Source organism: Conger conger, chromosome 12 (genome assembly GCF_963514075.1).
Source record: "Conger conger chromosome 12, fConCon1.1, whole genome shotgun sequence".
Classification (NCBI taxonomy): Eukaryota; Metazoa; Chordata; class Actinopteri; order Anguilliformes; family Congridae; genus Conger; species Conger conger.
Genome location: NC_083771.1, coordinates 28,187,272 through 28,209,794, shown reverse-complemented (window position 1 = coordinate 28,209,794; position 22,523 = coordinate 28,187,272). Strand labels below are relative to the sequence as shown.

General features: G+C 42.9%; 1 protein-coding gene across 3 annotated transcripts in view; it reads right to left on the bottom strand.

The window, feature by feature from the left end:
• The window catches only part of LOC133141925 (pre-B-cell leukemia transcription factor 3-like), a 62,500-nt gene that overhangs the window by 12,057 nt on the left and 27,920 nt on the right, over positions 1 to 22,523 (bottom strand). For 2 of the 3 annotated variants that reach the window (XR_009710141.1, XM_061262752.1), the window contains exons 3-6: positions 5,124 to 5,368; positions 3,168 to 3,358; positions 2,261 to 2,396; positions 1,242 to 1,271 (exon numbers count right to left, since the gene is read on the bottom strand). Coding sequence is in view for 2 of the 3 variants with exons in the window: in XM_061262752.1 (XP_061118736.1) it covers positions 1,242 to 1,271; positions 2,261 to 2,396; positions 3,168 to 3,358; positions 5,124 to 5,368 (602 nt within the window). In the remaining variant the exon portion in view is untranslated. The remainder of the gene's footprint in view (positions 1 to 1,241; positions 1,272 to 2,260; positions 2,397 to 3,167; positions 3,359 to 5,123; positions 5,369 to 22,523) is intronic. The other variant, XM_061262753.1, reaches the window with a different exon arrangement.

Here is a 22,523-nt window from a genome sequence, read left to right as displayed (position 1 = left end):
AATAGTGCTCACCATTTGTAAGAACCACAGTGCACCTAAGCAACCAATATCAGATATTTATCTGATAACTCATTATCCAGAACAGCACACACTAGGGTGACAGGACAACTCAAATAATTTACATTAAGTAGTTGATTAAATGAAGTAAAATATTTGATTGGAATAAAATCACTTTCTACATAAGGCACAATACATTCAATACATTCACTCGCAAACCAGTTCTTGAATGAAGCAAGAACTGATATTTTGGGATGTAGTTCAGCATATCACATCAATATGTCGATCATGCAAGATGTCTGGCGAGTTTTACTCTATTCTATAAAAATTCTAAATGCGTATTATGTTACAGCTGATTGGCACAAGACTGAGGTCTCAAACAGGTCCCTTGATTTCTATTCAAGTACAGTCTGCTCATCCACCTTCAATGGAAGATTTGATCAAAACACAGTCTCTTCAACTGACGGCAAATCGATCAGATGTGCATGCATGTGTGTGTAAGCATGTTCTACTGATCCCGTCTTCTCTCATCCCTCGTGGAGGTTTCCTGCTCACATAGGTTCTTTCATATCTGGCAGACCAATCCTACCAGGTGGAGGGGATCTTTTTACACCAAATCTCCAGTCAATGCATGTCACACTACTTCTAATGATGACACTCAACTCTTTTTTATGCTTTTCTCCCTCAATCATCGAAATTCAGGATTGGATCTCTGCATGCCTGACTGACACTGTAGCTTGGATGTCCCGCATTCAATTGAAATGACTCACTCTGGCATACCAAGCGAATGGGACCACATCTTCCTATCTTAAAAAAAAAAGATGAGATCATACACTCCAATCAGACCTATCCACTCCACATTCTCGCACCAGTTGACTGTCCGATTTCTCTGATGGTGGAATGACCTTTGGAAAGTCCTCCACAATTAATTGCTTTGCTTGTTTCAGTGGACATCTAAAACACACCATTTTCAAACCACAATGTTTCTAATAAATGAAAAACTACCCCTCCTCTCCCTTTATCATACAGGTATTGAGGCATGCTCCTTTGTGGTGGCAACTATTTGATTGTAATTTTAGGTACAATCTGTAGCTCCAGTAACTCTAGTGGTGTCTGCTTACCATGGTTAGGTCAGTCAAATGTGTAAATAGCGTATGTGTGTATGGTGTGTGTGTGTGTGTGTGTGTGGGCACATGTCTGTGTGCACATGCATGTGTGTGTGTGTGAGAGAAGCTGTGACATACCTGTGACACAGTGAAGGTGCTTCTCGCCCCCTACGGGCAAAAAAGAACATCTTTTACAGAGACTGAGTCACCATGACCACACCCAGAAAAAAATAAATCTTCCGAAATGTGCCACCTCCCTTATTACAGTGGCTAAAATCAACAGGACACCCCACCCCCCTTGGCGCTTTGCCAGGGCAGTGATTTATGGTGGGGCAGCCATTTTGATGACTGTGGAAACGTATGGATGATGGGAAGGAGGGGAGCGAGGGATGCCTGCTGTGTGGGGGGGGGGCAAACAGTTGCACAGTTTAGGACAAACACCAGACTAACTAAACACATTACAGCCCAACTTAACCAGGAACTACCCCACCGATGGCCCATAAGGCATGCGGCGCCACCTATGGGCTGGTTGAGGAGCAGTGAGGTGAGAGAGCAGAGTGATGGACAGTAGAGTAGTAGTTTTAGAGGGAGGTAGAGTATTTAGGTATGTATGGTTACTGGGTCAGAGGGAGGTATATAGAGATGTGGGGGTAACTGGGGCAGAGGGAGGGGTCAGAGGGGGGTATTAAGCCATTCAGTACCAAGCCCAATATGAAGTGGCTCCACCCAAATCCCAAGAGAGAAGTTTTAATAGGGGCTCAACAAAACAAGTATATCAGCCATTTTGATTGGTTGAAAAGGTATAAAGTCGAGAGTGCCATATCAATCAATTTCAATGAATCAACTTTTATTTGTATAGTGCTTTTAACAAACGGCTTTGTCACAAAGCAGCTTTACAGAGAACCACCCCCAAAAGTACGCCTAGCGCAACAGTGGCAAGGAAAAACCCCCAAGCTGATAACAGGAAGAAACCTTGAGGAAGAAGTCCTAAACCTGGCTCAGAGGGGAAACCAATCTGCCGCTGGTTGGCACCGGTTTGTTGTAAAACAAATGTGGCACTCTTGGGATTTTACGGGAGTTACGTTTGGGACTGAAAGGGTTAAGGGATGTGGGGGAACCGGAGGGGTATTGAGGTGAGGGCAGGTGTGAACACCCACCTGGGATATGGTGATGCTGCATTTCTTGGCCAGCTCCTCTTTGGCTTCCTCGCTGGGGTAAGGGTTCGACAGGTGGGAGTAGAAATACTCGTTCAGAATCTCTGTCGCCTGCTTGCTGAAGTTTCGCCTTTTCCGCCTGGAAAGCAAACAAGAGAAGACCTGAATGATCAAAGATTAATTTACTTCAAAACTGAAATGGGGTTTAATTTGTCCAGGTAGAATGCAGGAACTAAATTAACCAGAAGTAGTGCTTTTGCCCAATGAGACAGTTTGGACTGGATTTACTTTAAAAAAAAAAAAGACTATCTCCTTATCATTAAAGAAATCTTCAGACTTCGTAGGCAATTCCATTTAAATTCAGGAAATTATTTAGGAAATTAATGATGCCCTTCACTGAAGTTCACCATCCCAACTGGCAAACTCCCCTACTGCCCAATTCTCCCGACCCCCATACTGTCCCATACTGTCCACCTGCCTCAATGCCACCGATGGCTCCTGTGAACAGTGGAGTCAACGAATGCAACACAGCACACACACACACACACACATGCACACACATGCACACACATGCACACACGCACACACATGCACACGTAAGCACACACACATGCACACACGCACACACATGCACACGTAAGCACACACACTCACACTCACACACACATGCACACATGCACACGTAAGCACACACACACACACACACACACACACACACACACACACATGCACACATAGGCACACACACACGCACAAGTAGGCACACACACACATGTACACACACACACACATAAACTCCAATACACCCACATGAGCTCACACACTCTCACACACACACAGCCACACAAAGAAACAGAGACATACCCATATGGACAGACGCAGACACACACACACACACACACACGCTGACCTGGCATCAAGGAAGCGTGAGCGCAGGATCATGACGGCCTCACAGGTGCTCTGTTTGAGCTGCATCTGGATGGAGCTGAACTTGCGGTGGATGATGCCCACCATGCGCTCGATCTCCTTGGGCGAGATGGGCCGGGTGCGGCTCTGCTCCCTCAGCAGGTTCATCACGTGCGTGGTGAACTCGTTACAGGCCTGGAGCGAGAAGGGAGACATGGGACAGGCACGTCAGAGACTGGAGGACTCCCGAGAAGACAAACCTCTTCATCCTACAGCTACTGGATCATTCAGCGTGATGATGATGATGATGATGATGATGATGATGCAAGTTATGATGCCTGTGATGATGACAATCGTGTTGATTTCTTCTACTTCTTTATATTACTATAAATACATATTTCCCGACAGGCTCAATTTCAGTTTTAAAGCGTAAACAGCATCCTTTCAGGCAGGGGCTGCAAACAACATGCTCCAGCGTGGCTGCTTAGTGAGGCAAGGCTTTGGTAAAGGGGTCTGTAGTTTAGTGTATGTATTGTATTGTATTGTATTGTATTGTATTGTATTGTATTGTGTTGTGTTGTATTGTATTGTATTGTAATGTAATGTAATGTAATGTAATGTAATGTAGTGTAATGGTTAAGGACCCTGTTGCAGAAGTTTGATTCCATATGGAAGCACAGCAGTTGTCTTCATCTGAATCATTGCTTAATTTAAAAAAATGAAAAACAAAATGACCCACAGTACAAATGGATGGTATGTAAAACATAAGAATTACAAAGAAGCCATGTGAGTAACTTTGGAAAAGGCCATTAAACAAACTCTTCTCTAAAGAAACTGCAGTTATTGGAGTTTCTAACAGCAGAAGTTTGATGGTCTCCAGTATTCCTGTATCATGACTATAACAGATGTGAGGCAGAGATCCTTGAAATAGAGGAAAGCTCTGTTCTGTACATCTCTATCAGACAATCAGCACTTCTGCAGGCCAGGTGTGACCTGGATGAATTCACCGGTGTGGAGATAAATTTAGTGAGTGCACTGACTGCACCCCCCCGCCCCAATCTTTTCAGCTGACCCCTGTTTCCCTCCCGCTTTCTCTGCTCCTGCTGCTGAAAGGCAAAGCTCGGTCCTGGCACGTCAGACAGACATTTGAACAGCTCGATGAACTGTCCACTACGAACGCAAGAGGCGGTTACGGGCTTCTGGCAGCCCGGCACGGGGGACAGCTTTCCGTTACATCATTACTTCTCTTGTGATTAATTAGGACATCAGTTATGGAGAGCATATTTTGACCATTAATCTGAAGCAGAATTTGTTAAATATTTACATTCAGATGATTAAAATCGGGATAACCCCGCCTTTGCCCGAAGACAGACTCCAGGAGTCCTCGGGAAACTGTTCACATATCGCCTCCTGTGTTCATTTCCATTACTTTTGTCCTCCCTTTATAAACCTTCACAACAATTAAATGTTGAAAAAAAAAAAAAAAAAAAAATCTTTTTAATTGGGTTATAATCCCTTAATCCATTTTTTAAGGGCCCAAGCAGGCAAAGAAGCAACATTTGCAGTCCATTTGCAAATCTTAGTTAATAACATTTTGAATTTTTCTGGTTATCTGGTGCTTTGTAGAGAACTGTTGATAATTTACAGGGCTTCATGCTCAAAATGGCAGGTGTCATAGCTGCAAAACTTGTTCCAGAAGATTATTGTTCAAGAATGGGTATGATTATATGGTTATCTTTATAGATATCGTTTATAGTTCTTGGTGTGGACAGGTCCTTTTCAGCTCTTCTGCTTCTCTCTGAACAGGACAGGTTTGTGGGGTTTTAGTACTGTATTAGTGCTTCTGCAGCGCATTAGAAAGCGAGATGGGGACCCCTATTGACCTTACCTACACTGTCCCACGTGCCTGCCTGTTCTTCTCCAGTCTGGAGTTGCCAGTGTAAAACAGAGGGGCCCTCACCTGCTCGTACTTCTCCAGCTCGGTGTGGTAGATGCGGCGGATCTGGCTGAGTTTGGCGCGGTATTCCGAGTGCTCCACGGTGTTGTCCGCCACGCCTCCGGAGGCGGCGGCAGCTGCCGCGGCAACCGCCGCAGCCCCGCCCCCTTTCTCCGGGCCGGACACGCCCTCGGCCAGCAGCATGTTGTCCAGTCGCATCAGCTGGGGGTCGGGCGGGTCCTCCTCCTGGGCGCCGCGCATGCTGAGGCCTGGAGGGGGCGACAGAGAGCCGCGCTCACTGTCAGTGACATCATCACCTCGTCTACTAGCCTCCTTCTGTGGATCTCTACCTCTGCTGTCGGCCTGCCGGAGAAATATCCCCTCAACTGGGGAACTGCTGACCTACGTAAACATCTGACAGTTATGAAGGATTTCTGTCTGTTGACTATATTTAATACGTTTTGTTTTCTTAAGGTCTAATACAACAGCACTTTTAGGAGGGTTTCGATCTCACGCAGTGCTGTTCAAAAGGATGGGAGCAGTAGAATAAAATGTATTTTATTCAATTAAAAAATTAAAAAATTTGATCAAAAGATGAATATAGGACAAAAATATAGACAATTTGCTTTAATTTCACGATATTTACATGTGTAAATATTTGAAGGGCACTGCATATTCCCCACCTAGCCTCCTTCAGCACTGTGTCACATCCATAGTGCCCCCCAAGTTTAGGAAGTAGTACTTTGAGGAATGGGGAAGCAGGGGGTCCTTTTTTCCCGCCTGTAGCACCTCAGTATCCATTTAAAAACCACTGGCAAATTCCGTCACTTATTGACATGGACTGAAAAAGCCAAGTCCCTCCAAGTCCCTGCACGCGGAAATCAGACCAACAGTCTAATGTTGCTCTTGATGAAACAAATGTTTCTGTGCCAGCAGAAAAGGGGCTAACGGAGAGACACAGTACACCCCGGCAAACAAGCAGCTCTAACAGCGCTGGCGGCAAGACGCGATGGCATACCAGCTGGCGGTCCAACAGCTGTGTCGACTGCAGATCACAAGTGGTCCTCCACGCGTGCTAGGTGGCACCCCCTTCCTCTCTTGCATGCAAATGCAAGGATATTTCTCCCCATCTCGCATGCAAATGCAGAGCAAATGACACAAGGCCACCCCCTCCTTTAGGCTACTCTTTATGCCTCCTATCCAGGGCATTCGGACCAGATCCAAACAATATTTATCCACAACAACAGAGTCACAGACGCTGAGTTTCTTTTCTTCATGAGCATTGTTTGACAAGTTCAGTAGTCACAGGAATGTGTGCAAACTATTTTGTTCACAATGCAAAAAATAAGCAAACTTACTGCAATGTACTGCAAATATGCTGACTATTTTAAAAATCATACATTTCACACCGCTGTATTAAATTACATTGCAATATCTGAAAGTGGCAATAATCCGTAAATTTACCCGTGCTTTATGAAATGTTGCAATATCTTGATTATATTTTTTTATATGTATTTTCAGCATTTCTGTGTGAATTGTATTATGACAAGAACTGTGCCAGGGACAGTATTAAAAATGAACTGAAAGACAAACAGGTTTAAACGCTTTCCGTGTTTGCAAACAGAGAGCAGCACGTATTGAGATGATTTGGGATCACTCAGATGCCAGAAGTGATCAAGGCCGCGGAGAAGACCCGGCAGACACACCATCGGCAGTGCATCACAAACCCAGCTCCAGCAAAACGGCAACAAATAACTGTCACTTGGTTTACACCTGCGACATAAATCACGCTGGGATATGAAACGCAGGGCTGTCACGTCAGTTCGTCTCAGCCTCCCCCTGCATTCAATCTCTTGCTCGCCCGCGGTGTTTCTGTAATGACTTCATTGTTTTATTTGCGTCGGCATCGGTAGCATGGCTATGCTAATGGCGGGAAAGGATGTTGCCGCATTCACGCCATTTTCATAATGAACCCCAGAGCTTTTCAGCTGTTTATGTAGATTACTGTATGTTCCATTCAGAGTGTTATTGCTAGCACAGTACTGCTCTCTTTCTCCATCCCCCCTCTTTCCTCTCCCTCACTTTCCTTTCTTTATTTCTCTACTTCCCTCTCTCTCCCTCTCCCTCACTTTCCTCTCTTCCTTTCTCTCTTCCCTCTCCCTCACTTTCCTTTCTTTCTCTCCTTCCCTCTCTCCCTCTCCCTCACTTTCCTCTCTTCCTTTCTCTCTTCCCTCTCCCTCACTTTCCCCTCTTTCTTTCTCTCCTTCCCGCTCTCTCTCCCTCTCCTTCACTTTTCTCTTCCTTTCTCTCCTTCCTTCTCTCTCTCCCTCTCTGTTCACACCCGCACACCATTCTTCTCACTGTGATGAATACCGTAGGATAATGAATCCCTCTCCATATAGCACATGATTTTAATCAACCCTCTTAATCAAACCACACATTTCATTAAAGCTGGGCTTTGCAGACACGTTTCCATTGTTCGGAGAGAGAGAGAAAAAGAGAGAGGAGAGAGTGAGAGAGAGAGAGAGGTTCTGGTTGTTGCAATGTGACCATAAGATCACATTGCAATAAGATCCACACAGCCGTTGGGCCCTCATCCCTGCATTGCTCCAGGGGAGGACTGTCTCCTGCTTAGGCTAATCAACTGTACGTCGCTCTGGATAAGAGCATCTGCCAAATGCCATTAATGTAATGTAATGTAATGTAATGTAATGTGGACCAAACATCTCTCGGCTTTTCCTACAGGCTGTGTTGCGCAGCTCTTGCAGAACAAAGCTGGATGCTGGTCTTGCTCTGTGACAGTGGCTAGTAGCATAGATGTCTACATGACTTGAACATTTTTCAATGTATCATAATTTTCCTACCCTCAGCGCAGACACACTGTAGTTTAAGCATTCCCAGAGTATGCTGACATCACGGCCCACGCAATGCCCACATCAGACCCACAGTGCAGCCAAACCAGGTTGGTAAAGGCTACGAGGGAGGGGGGTGTGACAGCAGTAAAAGTACAAATAAATTTCAATACAAGAGACAGTGGACATAAAAAAGACAAAAATGCCTGTTTTATGATAACAGCTGTTGCTTTTGTTTTGGTATGTGCATTCGGACATTTCCCCAAGCATTTTCCCTCAAATCTTTCCAATTCCACAATCTTCTCTATTTTACTGTGAGATGTATTAAACATGGTGCGTGCACACATACACACACACACACACACACACACCTGTGTCACGTAACTAGACTGTTACTTAACCAGGCCTTTTAATCTAATGGACGTAAATCAGAGTTTCTTTTCAACAGAGATTGTGGGCCGTAAGAAGCCACTTGTCTCCAGCTATATATTACCAGGCACTTCCTGTTAGCAATAACGTGGGCATTCACAGCTCTGGAAAAGCTGAGGGAGACATTACGGAGCGACATATAATCCCGTTAGAAGCTCTGACCTGCCAACTTGACCGGACATTTTTATCAAGCACGTCCATTTCTATTAAGGGAATCAGCAGAACGATGACTGCATGGCCTTCTGGAGCCTCAATTACTTAAACAATGTGGGTTTAGTATGTTGCCAATTTCCTTTTTTTGGCTTTCAACACTGTATTTTCTAGAAATTGTTTATAATTTCTTGTGATCCCACTATCAGGAAATACAATGATCTCACCTGCCAGCCATGAGAAATGAGAAAAGGTGGTAGTTCTAGTTAACACCTGCCACTGGTTCTACAGTCAACAATAGTAAATGTACAACATTGACATTTCTTTCTGAAAAGTATACTCATTCCGATACTGTATGTCTATATATAAATCAGCCCAACGTTATTGTTAATTTTACAGTGTAGACAATATTTTAGCAAATGCTACTGGAGAGAATCTGAGTTTTTCATGGCTTCAGAAAGACTATTAATTCCTAACTTTCATCAGAGTACATTTCAACTGCAGCGCTTCTGCAGTGCTTCTTACACTTTGTTTTTGCTTCTGAAATTCACTCAGTAGGCCTGCATCAGTTCACCCATAAAAGACACCCATATATTCGCCTTTTAAAAGTGGCTAATCATACTTAGATAAAAAGGCAAATGTGAACTCCACAACTTTAAAGGCATACAGAAAATAGGATTTTGTCTGCAGCTAATCTGACAGCGCTTTGTACCAGTTCTAAACGCTGAGCCGCAGAGCTTTCCCTGTGACTCCTAACCTACTCAAAAATCTGTGGCTGGTGCGCAAAATCTCGCATTTCAAGAAAGAAAGCAAATCCAAACCTCTGACTAGACCTCGTTTCTAACGGATTAATATAAGGTTTAATCATAATTTTTAAAAGCCTCTGAAAAAAAAGCTTTTCCATGAGTTATAGTGGCTGATACTGTAGAGAATGAAATGATTTGAGAGAGAGGGAGAGAGGGAGAGAGAGAAAAAGAGAAGGAGAGAGGGAGAGAGAGACAGAGGGAGAGAGAGAGAAAGAGAGAGAGGGAGAGAGAGAGGGATTGTGTGTAATTTTCTTTTTTAACGCTCCTGAAGCATCTATAAATTGCAAATAGATTATCACAAAGACCAGCAGAAGATTTCATTTTGGTTATGATAATGTTATTTGTCAGTTTTACTTCTTCATTAAAAAACAAAAGAGAAAAACTAATGAAACATCACCCACCATATTTTTTATACATTCAAAAGCCTCCTTCCAGTTTAATTAAAGCCCCCAGGCTATATACATACAGTATACAATTTCATTTATTTATAATGAAGGCCTAATCAACCACAATCGCTTGTGTGATGTCTATGTTCATATTTCAAGTTGAATTTAAGTATCCAAAATGAATATGCCAGAATTGATTTAAAAGGGATAAGGGAGCACACACCAACATCCAGAAAACATTTTACTTGCTCTAAATAACATTTAGCACAGCACCGTTTTTAATGCTGCCAGATATGCAGTACATACGAAAAGAGTCTCCCCCGGGATATTTTTTTCCAGGAATAGGAAAATTTGTCAAGATAATTATTTTCGGACGTACTATATATCTAGCAGCAGCACAATGGTTTGAGACGCATTTGATACCTTGGACCATTGATGACTTGAAGCCATTTAGCCAACAATGGTATTCCATACTGTATCTGCATAATTTACAGCTGAATCAAGTCCCGCGCCCACAATTCCCACAGAGATCCATTCACATGCAGAGAGTTTTAATATCACTTGTAGGGCAACCTGAAACCTAAAAATAAGATATCCAGACTCTGATGATGTTGATAGGTCACATGCATCAGGAAGTCATGGCATGCAAAGGAAGGATATGCAAGAAAATACTAAACATGACTACTTTTCATTTACGTAACATTGCTGTGTCCCAAACATTATGGTGATCTGAAATGAGGGTAATATGTATAAAATACTGCTTGCAATTTCTACGTGGGGAAACCAAAATGTCTTAAAATGCCCTTTATTAGAATCTGACAATAATCTGTTCCACACATTATTATAAGCAGTGGTACCATTCGATTATTATCGTGCACTATGTATGAGATATCTGCTCTCTGCATCACATATTAACTTAAACGTGTATTTTCTTAATTACACTTTTCAGAATGTATTAATGCTATTAAAGTTTTTTTTTTTTTTCCTGATTGTCTTAAAGCAGCTCATACTGACACACGCTGTTACATTAATGTACACATTAATTACATTTCATATTTCAAGGGAGTACATAATTATTTCTCCCCCAAGTTATATCAGACATCTGTTCTGCATGGTGTCCGTGTGTAATTGGTTATGCGCTTCAAAACAAACCACAGAGGCTGCATCTCAAAATGATCTCATTTAAGCCATATTTACAGTAACCAGGATAAATATATGTTTTGAAATATAAAAAATCTCAAGGCTCCATTTGCAAATTACTGTATGTGGAAAAAAATAGGGTGGAATAAGCCCTAAAGTTATTTAATAAATGTGTTCTGTTTGTCTTTCCTCTAGATATTTATTAATGAGGGAATCGATTTAAGAAAACACTGAACAGTGAACGCACAGTGTTTTTGCCATTTTCAGAGCAAGCAGGCAGTAACGTGGTCAACAGACCTGAGAGTTGGGGAGAGTTCCTCAACTGCAGTAATTGACAGTGGCAAGTTTAATCGCAAGGGGAAGATGAAAGTTAACAGGCGTGTAAAAATCGGCAGTTGAGCACACAGAATGTGGCATGTTGGCATGTTCACCTACAGTATGGAGAAGAGCCAGGAGGTAGACGAGACTGTACCAGCACGAACAGCGGCACCCACGGTTCAGCTCAGCAAACATTAGCTGAGTTTGGCAGTTAGGTGTCAGGTAAACAAGTTACCAAAGATGCTCTGTAGCTTTTTATTTCAGCACCTGAATATTATGCTTGGAGTAGCGCTATTCAATCATGCCATAACATCACAACACATGCATATGTTTCACTGAAAAAATAACTTTGTTCCGTTTTTGGTTGATAGGCTATACATGAAAAAACACAGAATACACAGCCAAAAAATATTTGTTCATTTAAGTTTGGTTTGTGGCCTGTAGGCAGGTCTCTTTCATAAGAACTGCATTTTAATCTGCAAACACATAGAGCTGATGATGCAACCCTTAGCCAGTTACTTAATGCAAGAGTCAAAGGAGATCCAAGTCTGTGCAACGAGCCCTTTTGTCCAACGAGATGGACTGTGAGGACACCAGCAGTGCAGCCTGTGATTGGCCAGAACAGGATTTATATTTTACTTGGTGATCTTTCTAAAAAACTTCTCACAGGCAGGAGATTCAGGCTGCAAAGTTTGAATGATTAATTTCACGAAAGTAGCCAAGAACGTTCAGAATGTTCAATTGGCAAGGAGCCGTCCTCAAAGCCTAGAGGAACTGAATCAAAGCCCTACTGTACCAACCAAAAGAAGAGGACGAGACGCATTAGCATTTTGGCAGACTACCTCTTTTTATTGGCCACCTGAGAAATGGAGTGCTTACCAATTCAACAAATTATGAAGTTTACTACTGTGATAGATGTAGGGCGGCCTGTAGTGTAGTGGCTAAGGTCATGGTACATGACTGGGACCCGCAAGGTCGGTGGTTCGATCCCCGGTGTAGCCACAATAAGCTCCGCACAGCCGTTGGGCCCTTGAGCAAGGCCCTTAACCCTGCATTGCTCCAGGGGAGGATTGTCTCCTGCTTAGTCTAATCAACTGTATGTCACTCTGGATAAGAGTGTCTGCCAAATGCCATTAATGTAATGTAATGTTATATACAATCGACACCATCTTCCTGGCTTCCTTCCTTCAAGATTACACGCTACTCCACCAGCTCTATTAGTGAACTGAAAGGCCCAGGGAAGCTTGTTGGAGAAGCCATGAATAAGTGTGATCTCAAGTTCACGCTGATCATCGACTGTGGTGATGGAAATAGAAAGGAACTTGAAAGACAATGAGCGAAACAGAGTTTCCAGAGCAATGTGCCACACCATTGATAAGGGAAACTAATGTTTTGTCGCTGAAGGTACTGGAAGTGAAGTTCACATGAATGGAGAAATGATGGGAGTCTTTCAGGGAAAAGATAAAAGGAAATTGCAAAGATAAAAGCCAGGAGTCCAGTGTATTTAGAGGAGGGTGAGTCAAATGCAGGAAAAAGAACAATGCCATAGGTAGGCTGAGAAAAAAACAGTGTCAGACAGTCTGAAGAAGGGCAGGAACAAGAGGAACAAAGTGCTGGCACAGGCTAAAAGTGGATTATGAGAAAGAGATGGACAGCCCAGAAACCTGTCTCAAAGCGCAAGACACAAAGTCAGCAGAAAGCTGGACTATGTTGAGGATCTGATGTCTGACATTAAGATGGCTTTCCAGGGACTCAAAAGAATGCTTAACAACTCCTTGGCTGAAAAAACCTGTCATTATTAATCAAATGAAAGCAACACCTTCTAGCAATTCACAATTTCGGAGCAGTGGTCAATAAAATACAAAGATTAACAAACGGGAGTGAGAATGACATAACACAATCTTAAAAACTGGTTTGTTTAAGCAACATTCTGTCCATCACTAAAAATGTACTGTATGGCCAAGCACACTTTACTATTTAAATGTAGTCTTTAACTTTTAATCTGAGAAAACATAACTTCAGTCATGAGAACAATGTATGCAAAACCTTATTGTCTTGACAGCATTAGATGTGCTATTTCAGTTTTTACATGCGCAAAAACTATAGTTAAACAATTTTGGTCCTGAAAAAAGGGTGACATTAGTTTGTCTGCCGGTTCATTCCACCGCCCGGGCTGTGTTGAAGTGTCCTTGAGTGAGACACGAAGCCAATAACTCCTGATGAGATGAGCTGGTTGGTGCCTTGCATGGCAGTCTATCGCCATTGGTGTGTGCCTGCGTGTGTGACTGGGTGAAAGAGAGGCATCAATTGTAAAGCGCTATATAAATGTATTCCATTTACCATTGACCAAAACAGCATAATATGTAAGGTTTCTAATCTGTTCAAATGGATGCAAATGTTTAACTGCTGCTTGTTGTAATATCTTGGAAATAACCATACTACCATAATAAAGGATACAGTAACCTGGTATCCTCAGACCTGGAGAGAGTTCAAAACAAATCCAAATAAAGTTTGCACTTTAAGAAAAACACACACACAGCTGTCAAAAGCGGTGTCTTTTTTTCTGAATCCTGCGGGGGATAATCACAAAGTGCACTGTGAATTCAAGAGGCTTTTATTGTCTCCCTGCAGAGACCAAACGCTGTCATTTTTTTAAGACCGCTGTCGCTCCAAGCTAGCAGCTTACAATTCCACTCATGCAATATAAATGATGTCACTCTTTTTTAAATAAGCTTTTCATCACATTCTAAAAATGTATTTGTTAAACGAGACTTGCCTGTTATTGTAAACTCATGCACCAGCATGTTTTTACCTCTGTTTGTGCATTTAATGAGCATTACTGTTAATGTGACAGATGTAGCCAGCATGCTCACTTTTGTTTAAAAATTTACGGTAGTACCTGGGCAAGCCGTTAAATGCAAGGTGGTAGCAGCTTCTGAGTTTTGCACAAAATTCTGCACTTAATTACTTAGGCCAGCCAATCACACAATCAGACTATTCAGCAGGGGTGTAAACCTCAGACTTCATTACATTACATTAATGGCATTTGGCAGACGCTCTTATCCAGAGTGACATACAGTTGATTAGACTAAGCAGAAGTTAGTCCTCAGTCTACACCGGGGATCAAACCACTGACCTTGTGGGTCCCAGTCATGTACCTTAACCACTACGCTACAGGCCGCCCTTCACCACAATAGGCTTTGAATTAAATTCTTGAGGCAACAGTTTTGTCAATATCGTAGATTTTGCTATGCTCTAAAATGATCCCATATAGAAACAATCGATATATATGATTAAGCGAACACAATCCTGTTACAACTTACACATATAACCAAAACGAGGTTGAGCATGCAAAGACACATTGATGTCAGAAGGGAAAAACAGTACAAGTGGTAATGAGGACAAGTTGGAAACTTAAACAGTGGAGGCATTGTTGCTAGAGGGCAAACTGCTGTAAGATTATGGACATGTAAATGTATACTTCGGTATGATTCATATTGATATGGATAAATTCTTGCATGTTGTGTTGATTGGATTGGAGCGGTGCCCTTTAAAATGATACATCACTTCAGATCAATGCTTCATTACATCCCTACTACATAGTTTAATTTCTTAGTAAGCTGAAGAATGACAGTTCATAGCTATTCTTGTGTACTTATATGAAATGTTCTACTGTGGTTTAATCTAATCTACAAGAGAAGCACCTTTGGTGAATAGAGTGAATTAGCCAAGGGTAAATGATGAGGGAGGGGAGACTAATTTCTCTGGGTTAAATAGCGATAGCTGTCCAGTCACAGCTAGCCAATCCTGGCTCTGGAAAATCCACAGGCTTTCACTTTGACCATAAAATGAGTAACTAATTCAGATTTAAGAGACCAGGGCAATGTAATTTAACTGTGTCGTCAACCGTTTTAGGCAATTCAGCAAAGTGCTGAGTAGCCAAGAAATCCCACTCAAAAAGTGGTCTAAAATCAGGCGTGCACCGCCCCTGTGTTAAACAGTAAGGGAGGGCACAACTCCACAGTGAGTGTCATGTCAGTCCCTTTGCCTTTGCTTTCCATCATTTGAATAAGGAGTGTGTTGCAGTGCTGTGTATGAGAGCACTGTGGTATATTCAACACCGGGCAAAAGCATTGGAAGAGAAGGAAGTACGTATGAATACATAAATAAATAGTAGCTTGATGGAAGCGAAACACACAAGCCTCCATTATTACTTGTGCAAAATAAATACACCCCCCACCTCTAAATCACTTCAGCTCCATTTCCAAGTATAATTTAATCTCCTTCCGCCACACTTGACGCTTACTTCATCACGGCGTAATGACAGATTAAAAAGTTGCTGAATTAAATATTAAAGAGGACTGCAGGCAGATCCTTTCTATTTTTTGAGGAATAAGACATTTGGAATTCAGACTAGGGATGAGATACCTAAATGCATATATTATACAGTAAGGGAAGAAATGCGTGAACACAAGCAAGGACGTGCGCACACACACACACACACACACACACACACATACACACACACACACACACACTCCCTCTCGCTCTCTCTCTCTTTTACAGCATTTCCCCTACACCCAAAACTCCAGCATGAGCACTCCAACCCTGTCCATCATCTGATCATCAGGTGGTTGATTGGTCAGCACAAGACGAGTACAAACGCAGCAGTACAAATACAAAATTGAGTTTGGAATTCTTACTTAAGCAAGTGTGATGAAATTCATAACATAATCTGCACAATTAGTAATAACCACTTCAACCGTACACAACTACCCTGTTCATGCCCTCATGGAGATTTTTTTGTTTTGCTTAGAGGACCATGGACAATGATTGAAGGGTCGTGCAACAAACAATGTAATCATGGTATCAGAAGCGAACATACACTACAGTTATTCATCAAGACAAACGTTCGGCAACTTTAATCAGTTACATCACTTGCTGCTGTTACCCCACAACCGCCTTTCCATTTTCCATGAGCATATCACACGCATTCAAAATGGGAAGCAAATTCTCTGATGCTGGCTGAAAAAAAAAAAAGCCATCCATCATTTTGACAGACAAGGGAATGAATCATTCATATGACAAAGACACACGTGGTCTGCAACACATAGACACTTTCACACAGACATACATACAGAACACAGCACACATCCATACACCCTTACTGGCCACCAACTGTGAAATAAAGGCCAGAAAGCAATTAGTCTCTCCAACATGATGTAGCCAGGTCATTATTACAATCCACATTAGAAATAAACGCAGCTTTGAATGCTGGCAAGATGCATAGAAGAGAACATTTCACATTCATTTACATAAAGAAACCATACACATCTGTCAAACACTGAAGGACTTATTCCCAAAGGACAACGGTCCTTGTTACATAGATTTCCTCTGGATCTGAAGAATGAAAGACACTGGGCCACTACCAGTCATGTAAACGACAGACTGAACAGCGAAAGGCACGAGATTAACCAGCGGCGTGCGTTTGGAGCTCATTATATGGGGATAATGTTTGCATGATAAGGAGCCTTTAAAAAGACTTTTGGGTGTGGCTGTTTTGGTCTGACATCACCAGCCTTGTGCAGAGTTGCCATTACTATGATGAAAAAATGCAGGGAGGATATCTCTACACCTGGAAAAGCCATGAGTATTAACTCTAGACGCTGAGAATTTGCACTTAGTCTTAGTCTTAGTAAGTGGTCATACTGATAATGGTTTGGTGGATCAATCCGCTTGTTTCTCCCAAACCACTCTGTCCCTGCTCCAGCTCTTGCTTTCTCTCAGCAAGTTATAAACTCACTCTTTCCTTCCCTCCCCTGCTATTTCTCTCTCTCCATTTGGGCCTCTTCCAGTGCCAGACCCTGAAAGCATCTGTAGAGTTTGACTCCCCGCTAGGGTGAAATGCTCATACCTGCAGGTCTGAGAGAAACCAGAAACAGTCCTCAGGGCCAAGGGGCAGACAGCGCTCCACTACTGCTCCTATTCCCCATTACTGCTCCTATTCCCCATTACTGCTCCTATTCCCCATTACTGCTCCTATTCCCCATTACTGCTGCTATTCCCCATTACTGCTCCTATTCCCCATTACTGCTCCTATTCCCCATTACTGCTCCTATTCCCCATTACTGCTGCTATTCTCCATTACTGCTGCTATTCTCCATTACTGCTCCTATTCATTGATTCAATACATCAGAATCAGAATTGACATGAACTGTATATGCAAGTATAATTACAGACATGTTGCAGACAAGCAAATATATGGATTTTGATTTTTGTAGTGATAAAGCATATAAGCACATAGAATTTTGCAACTCTTTCCAAATAAGTTACTCTACACAGCCTCTGTAGCTTTTCGGGGGAACCTGTTAATTGACTGTGCTTGCTTAATCTTAACAACACTGATAATACGATCAAGATACATATTACCCTTTCACTCTTCCCCTTTCTGTCTTGGTCAGCACTTGTGTTTGTACATGCGTGCTGTGTGGTCTTGCGTGTGTGTGTGTGTGTGTGTGTGTGGGTTTGTGTGTACATGCATACTGTCTGTGGACAAGTACATGGCAATGCGGGCATGTGCACTTGTGTTTGTACATGCGTGCTGTGTGGTCTTGCGTGTGTGTGTGTGTGTGTGTGTGTGTGTGTGTTTTTGCGAACACACACGCGTGCTAGATTGGGAGGTTGGTGCTTTGGGACAGTTATTACACCTTGCAGCACTATTGCATTACTTCTGCTTTTCTTAAGCTTCAGGGTCCTACAATAATGTCTCATTTTCCACTGAAATTAACTTATTTGTTAAGGAAAAAGACATAATCATTTTAAAAAATCATAAGAAAAACAAATAAAATGAATGTTGCATCACACAGCCCTGATCCATGCCCAACTCCAACACAGACTATCATCTTCCTCAAGTTTGATCTCCTGGGCATTTATGAGAGCAATGAATAAAAAATAATTTTTTCCATGAAAGCACTAAGGACAACAGATAACTGCAACAATACTGAGTATCATATTCGCACTGGGCCCCCAATCAGGGTGATTGTGACATGCCTGGAGTCAGATTTTACAAATGCAAGCCATGAAAATGTCTGCACTACAGCAAATGTCACCTATTTAAAATAAACAGACATCATTAGCAGCTAATAAACTAGATATGCAGAGATATTCAATCCAGCGCTAATGTGGCCTACAAAGATATTCCACTAATACATTCCACATGTCTGTCCACAACAGATTTAACTCTGATTTTCTATTGTATACGACTGCAACAAAGCTTTAATCTTCCCTGGCAATAAAGCATAACCAGTATGAACTGCGAGATGACCTCAAAGAAGAGTGTGTTATGAAAATACATCGGCACTAAAGTTGTCAACTTTGGGGGGAGAAGGTTGCAAGAGAATGCAAGAGAACACACAGAAAACACTGATAACCCAGTGATACAGGAATAATACAATAATACAGTTAAATACACCCTGCACTCTGTCTGAGTTGATTTACCAATGAACTACTGCAATGAACCCAGAACTGCTGATTTAATATATTTCACGCAAATGTAAAAAAATATATTTGCTTGACCTTTTACCTCCTCTATGCCCCGCGGGGCAGTTAACAGTACTTTTATTTTAGCAGGGGGATACAGGAGCAACAGGAACAGTTGCCTTTGAGGACAAAACATTTTGAGCCAGAGTACTGTTACAGAAGATATTGTGCTATGTCAACTTGACCAGCTGGTCTAGCTGGGTATGAGCTGGTCAACCAGCTAGTGCTGGTAGCTTGTCTGAGCTGGTGGCTGGTCAACGATTTACCAGCTCTTTCAAAACAGCTTGAGCTGGACAAACCATGTCAAGCTGAGAGCTGGTCTGGACTGGTGAACCAGCTAAACCATTTCAAGCTGGTAGCTGGTCTGAACTGGTCAACCAGGTACCAGCTGTTTCAGAACCTGCTTTTTTTACAGCAGGGCAGTAGGACACTGTTCCAGTGTGTGGACAGTCCCCATGGTCCCCAGCAGGGCGGTACACACTCGGTCGGGCTGACAACCAGGGAAGAGATTTCTGTGAGCTAGGATGAAGGAGTCATTGCTTGCCAGCAGGCCCAGCTAGTTGGTCGGGCCTGCTCAGTCCATTTGCTTATGCTGCAAACAGCATGCGTTTTGGAGGAGAGAACAGACTCTCTAATTGACTCCAATTGAGGTTATAACAATACTGAGCTGTTTGTGAATATGATGAAACAGTCCAAATTGAGAGTAAAAGGGGGAAAGGCAAAATAAAAAACTATAAACATAAAATTGTTTGTGTGCTCCCCTAGTCTGGCTGTGAGGGAGCGTTTTCCACACCCCCAACTTTCAGCCCCACACGCTCCACCCCCCAGCCTCCTTCTCCTCCTGCTCCAGATTCCACCTCCTTAACCTCACCGCCAGCCAATCCAAGCAGGCCTGGGATAGAGCCCCGGCCAATCCGAGCAGGCTAGCACCAGAGCTCCAGCCATTCAGAGTGCACCAAACTCCCAGGCCCCGCCTTCGCAGTCACAGCCCGCCAACTTCATCCCAAGCCCCGCTCTGCTCTGTCTCCAGATGCAGCTTAATTTCCTGTGACTTGCCTAATTGGCCTAATTAAGGATTAATTGCCATTAATTATTCACACATACGCTCATCGCAAACCACGGAGGGAAAACCTAACGCCTCCTTCAAATGCTCAGGATGCTCCGGGCTACTGAATCCATCGTCCTCTGGCGACCCTCCCTCCCGCCCGCCCTTTGCTACCCTCACATGCAAAGCACGGCTTTGACCTCCAGGGGGCACACTTCACCTTTAAGATTAAGCATCACAGTAACACCCCCTGTGTCTCACCACTGAATCCGGACCCACTACAATCCTGTCGGGTTACACACAGTTACCTGCAACATGCTACAGCTTGAGAGGAGGTTTATATGAGTGCTTCCACTCTTTCACTGTAGTGACATTCTCCATTATAGTGTCTGTACTGACATTCTCCATTTTCACTATATGCCCACTATCTTGCAGATGCTCAAAACTGTGCTTCGACTTTGCCAGGAAACAATTCAAAAAAAGGTTTGGCTCGATATTTTGGGAAGTGAACATTTTTCAGGACCTGTAGGAAGATTTTCAAATGTAAGCGGTATCCGGTGAAAGTATTTAAAATGTGTTTTTCATGCTGGCCTGGGATAGTGCCTGCTGGAGTCCTCATTGGTCACTAGGAGTTCTGTATGGGAGCATATGATTGGCTGTACTGTTGCCCAGGGAAGGCAGCTTTCTGTCTGTCTCATGGCCTAACAGATGACCCTCTACTTCTTTGCATTTTTCAGAACCCGAGACAGCTGAAACAGAAAGGGAAACCTGTGTGTGATGAGAATGACTCATCTTCCAGGCACACACAGACACACACGCCCACGCCATAGCAACCTCCTTGACAACCACCAATGTGCACCGCCTCCTTGACTTGACCAAACAACAGCAAATGCCAGCTGTCAGTCAAGCCCAGAGGTGTGATGGAAATATAGAGAACCGTCCTTCCCACATCCTGCTTCCATTTCCTGATCCTGGCCCAATCATGAGGCACTTAAGGTATATGATGACGCACATTATTAGAATTTCCTTAAAGGGGAATTCTACCGTAAAATGAACGTTTACTTACATGTACAAGAGTAGCTGTCCTCCTGATTAAAATGAGCTCTCTACCGTTAGCAAGTGGAGATATAGCCCCAAACTACTGCATGTGATTGTTTTGGTCAGCCACACAGAGACAGAATTAAACAGTTTTGCCTCCATCTGTTAAATGAGCCCAACATCGTTTTGCATATTGTTTAACTGGACATTCTAAGTGTTGGAGTATTAAAACACTGATTTAGAATTCCGAAAAACAAAATTCCCCCAAAAAACTACCATTCAATGGATTAAACGATCCAAGACTAAATTAACCAAACTCCCACAGCTTTGCTGCAAGGCAGGGGCCAGATGAGGTCAGTAATTTCCCATGATTTTCTAGCACTGCCCCCAACAATCATATTCTTAGTTATGGTGTGGTTTCTGAACACACAAATGCATGCCCACATTCAGTACACACACGCACACACGCACATACAAACGCATGCCCACATACACACAAGTGCACACACAGGCACATGAATGAACACACATGCAAACACACACGCACATGCACACACACAAATGCGCACCCACATACACACACATGCACACACACATGCGCACACACACACATACAAAAACGCGTGCCCACATACACACACGCACACGTACACATACACATACACGCACACACACACACACACACACACGCACCTCAGATAGCAGTATTGAACTGGCATTCTCCCTGTGCCATGCTGCAGCTCTATTGCGTCATGGTGTGAGGCGATGCTAACAGCCTTCCTTCTGCAGAAAGCGCAGCTGATTACCAGTCGATATTTACCAATCGATACCACAGGCCTGGTACTTTCTTTCTGTTTCTGTTTCAACAAGCACCTCATACCTGCTTGTTATCAAGACACAGAGGCATTAAGTAACCTTTCAAAGGCAGTAGCAGGGAGAGAGAAAGAGGGAGAGGAGTGAGAGAGGTACTGAGATAGAGGAGAAAGGGGATGAACGAGGGAGAAATCTCATCGCAGTCTGCAAAGAGAATCCACACACACACACACACACACACACACACAGAAGCACATGCACACATACACACACTCAGAGACAGAGAGAGAGAAAGAGGGGTTCTGTACAGAAAATACAGAAATAAACAAGCAGGAGATGATAAATCCCATTCTCATGTTACAACTGCGCAAAACAACCATCTACTCTACCTGGCCATTCATTGGCTGGAATGCATTGTAATTGCAGACTAGAATCTGTGCTTAACCAATCAGCAGTATATCACTGTAGAATCTGCACAGCCCTGTGTACACTTCTTGGGATCTGTGTGTGTCAATGTGATTGCCAGACACCTCAAGAACTTTCATGAACACAAAGTGCTCACAGGTACCGTGCATAATGCCTTTCCACAATCAGTGCTGTGTGGCCTCGTCAAAGTCTTTACCAGAGATGTTGTGGAAGGACCTGAAAGGACCTGAAAGTACCTGTTCACACATACACAATCTCAACCAATTTGTCTGAATTAAGCAGTTATGCAAAAAAATCATCTGGGGCTAAAATTCCTCCACAGCTAAGTGAAAGCTAAGCTAATATGGGTGTTTGATTACTTTTTTCATTAAAGAAATTAGATAATAGTTTTAAAAATGTGTTTTGTGTTTACTCATGTTCCCTTTGTCAAATATTACATTTTATTTGCGCTACTTCTGAACTGTCTGTTCAGAATCATAGAA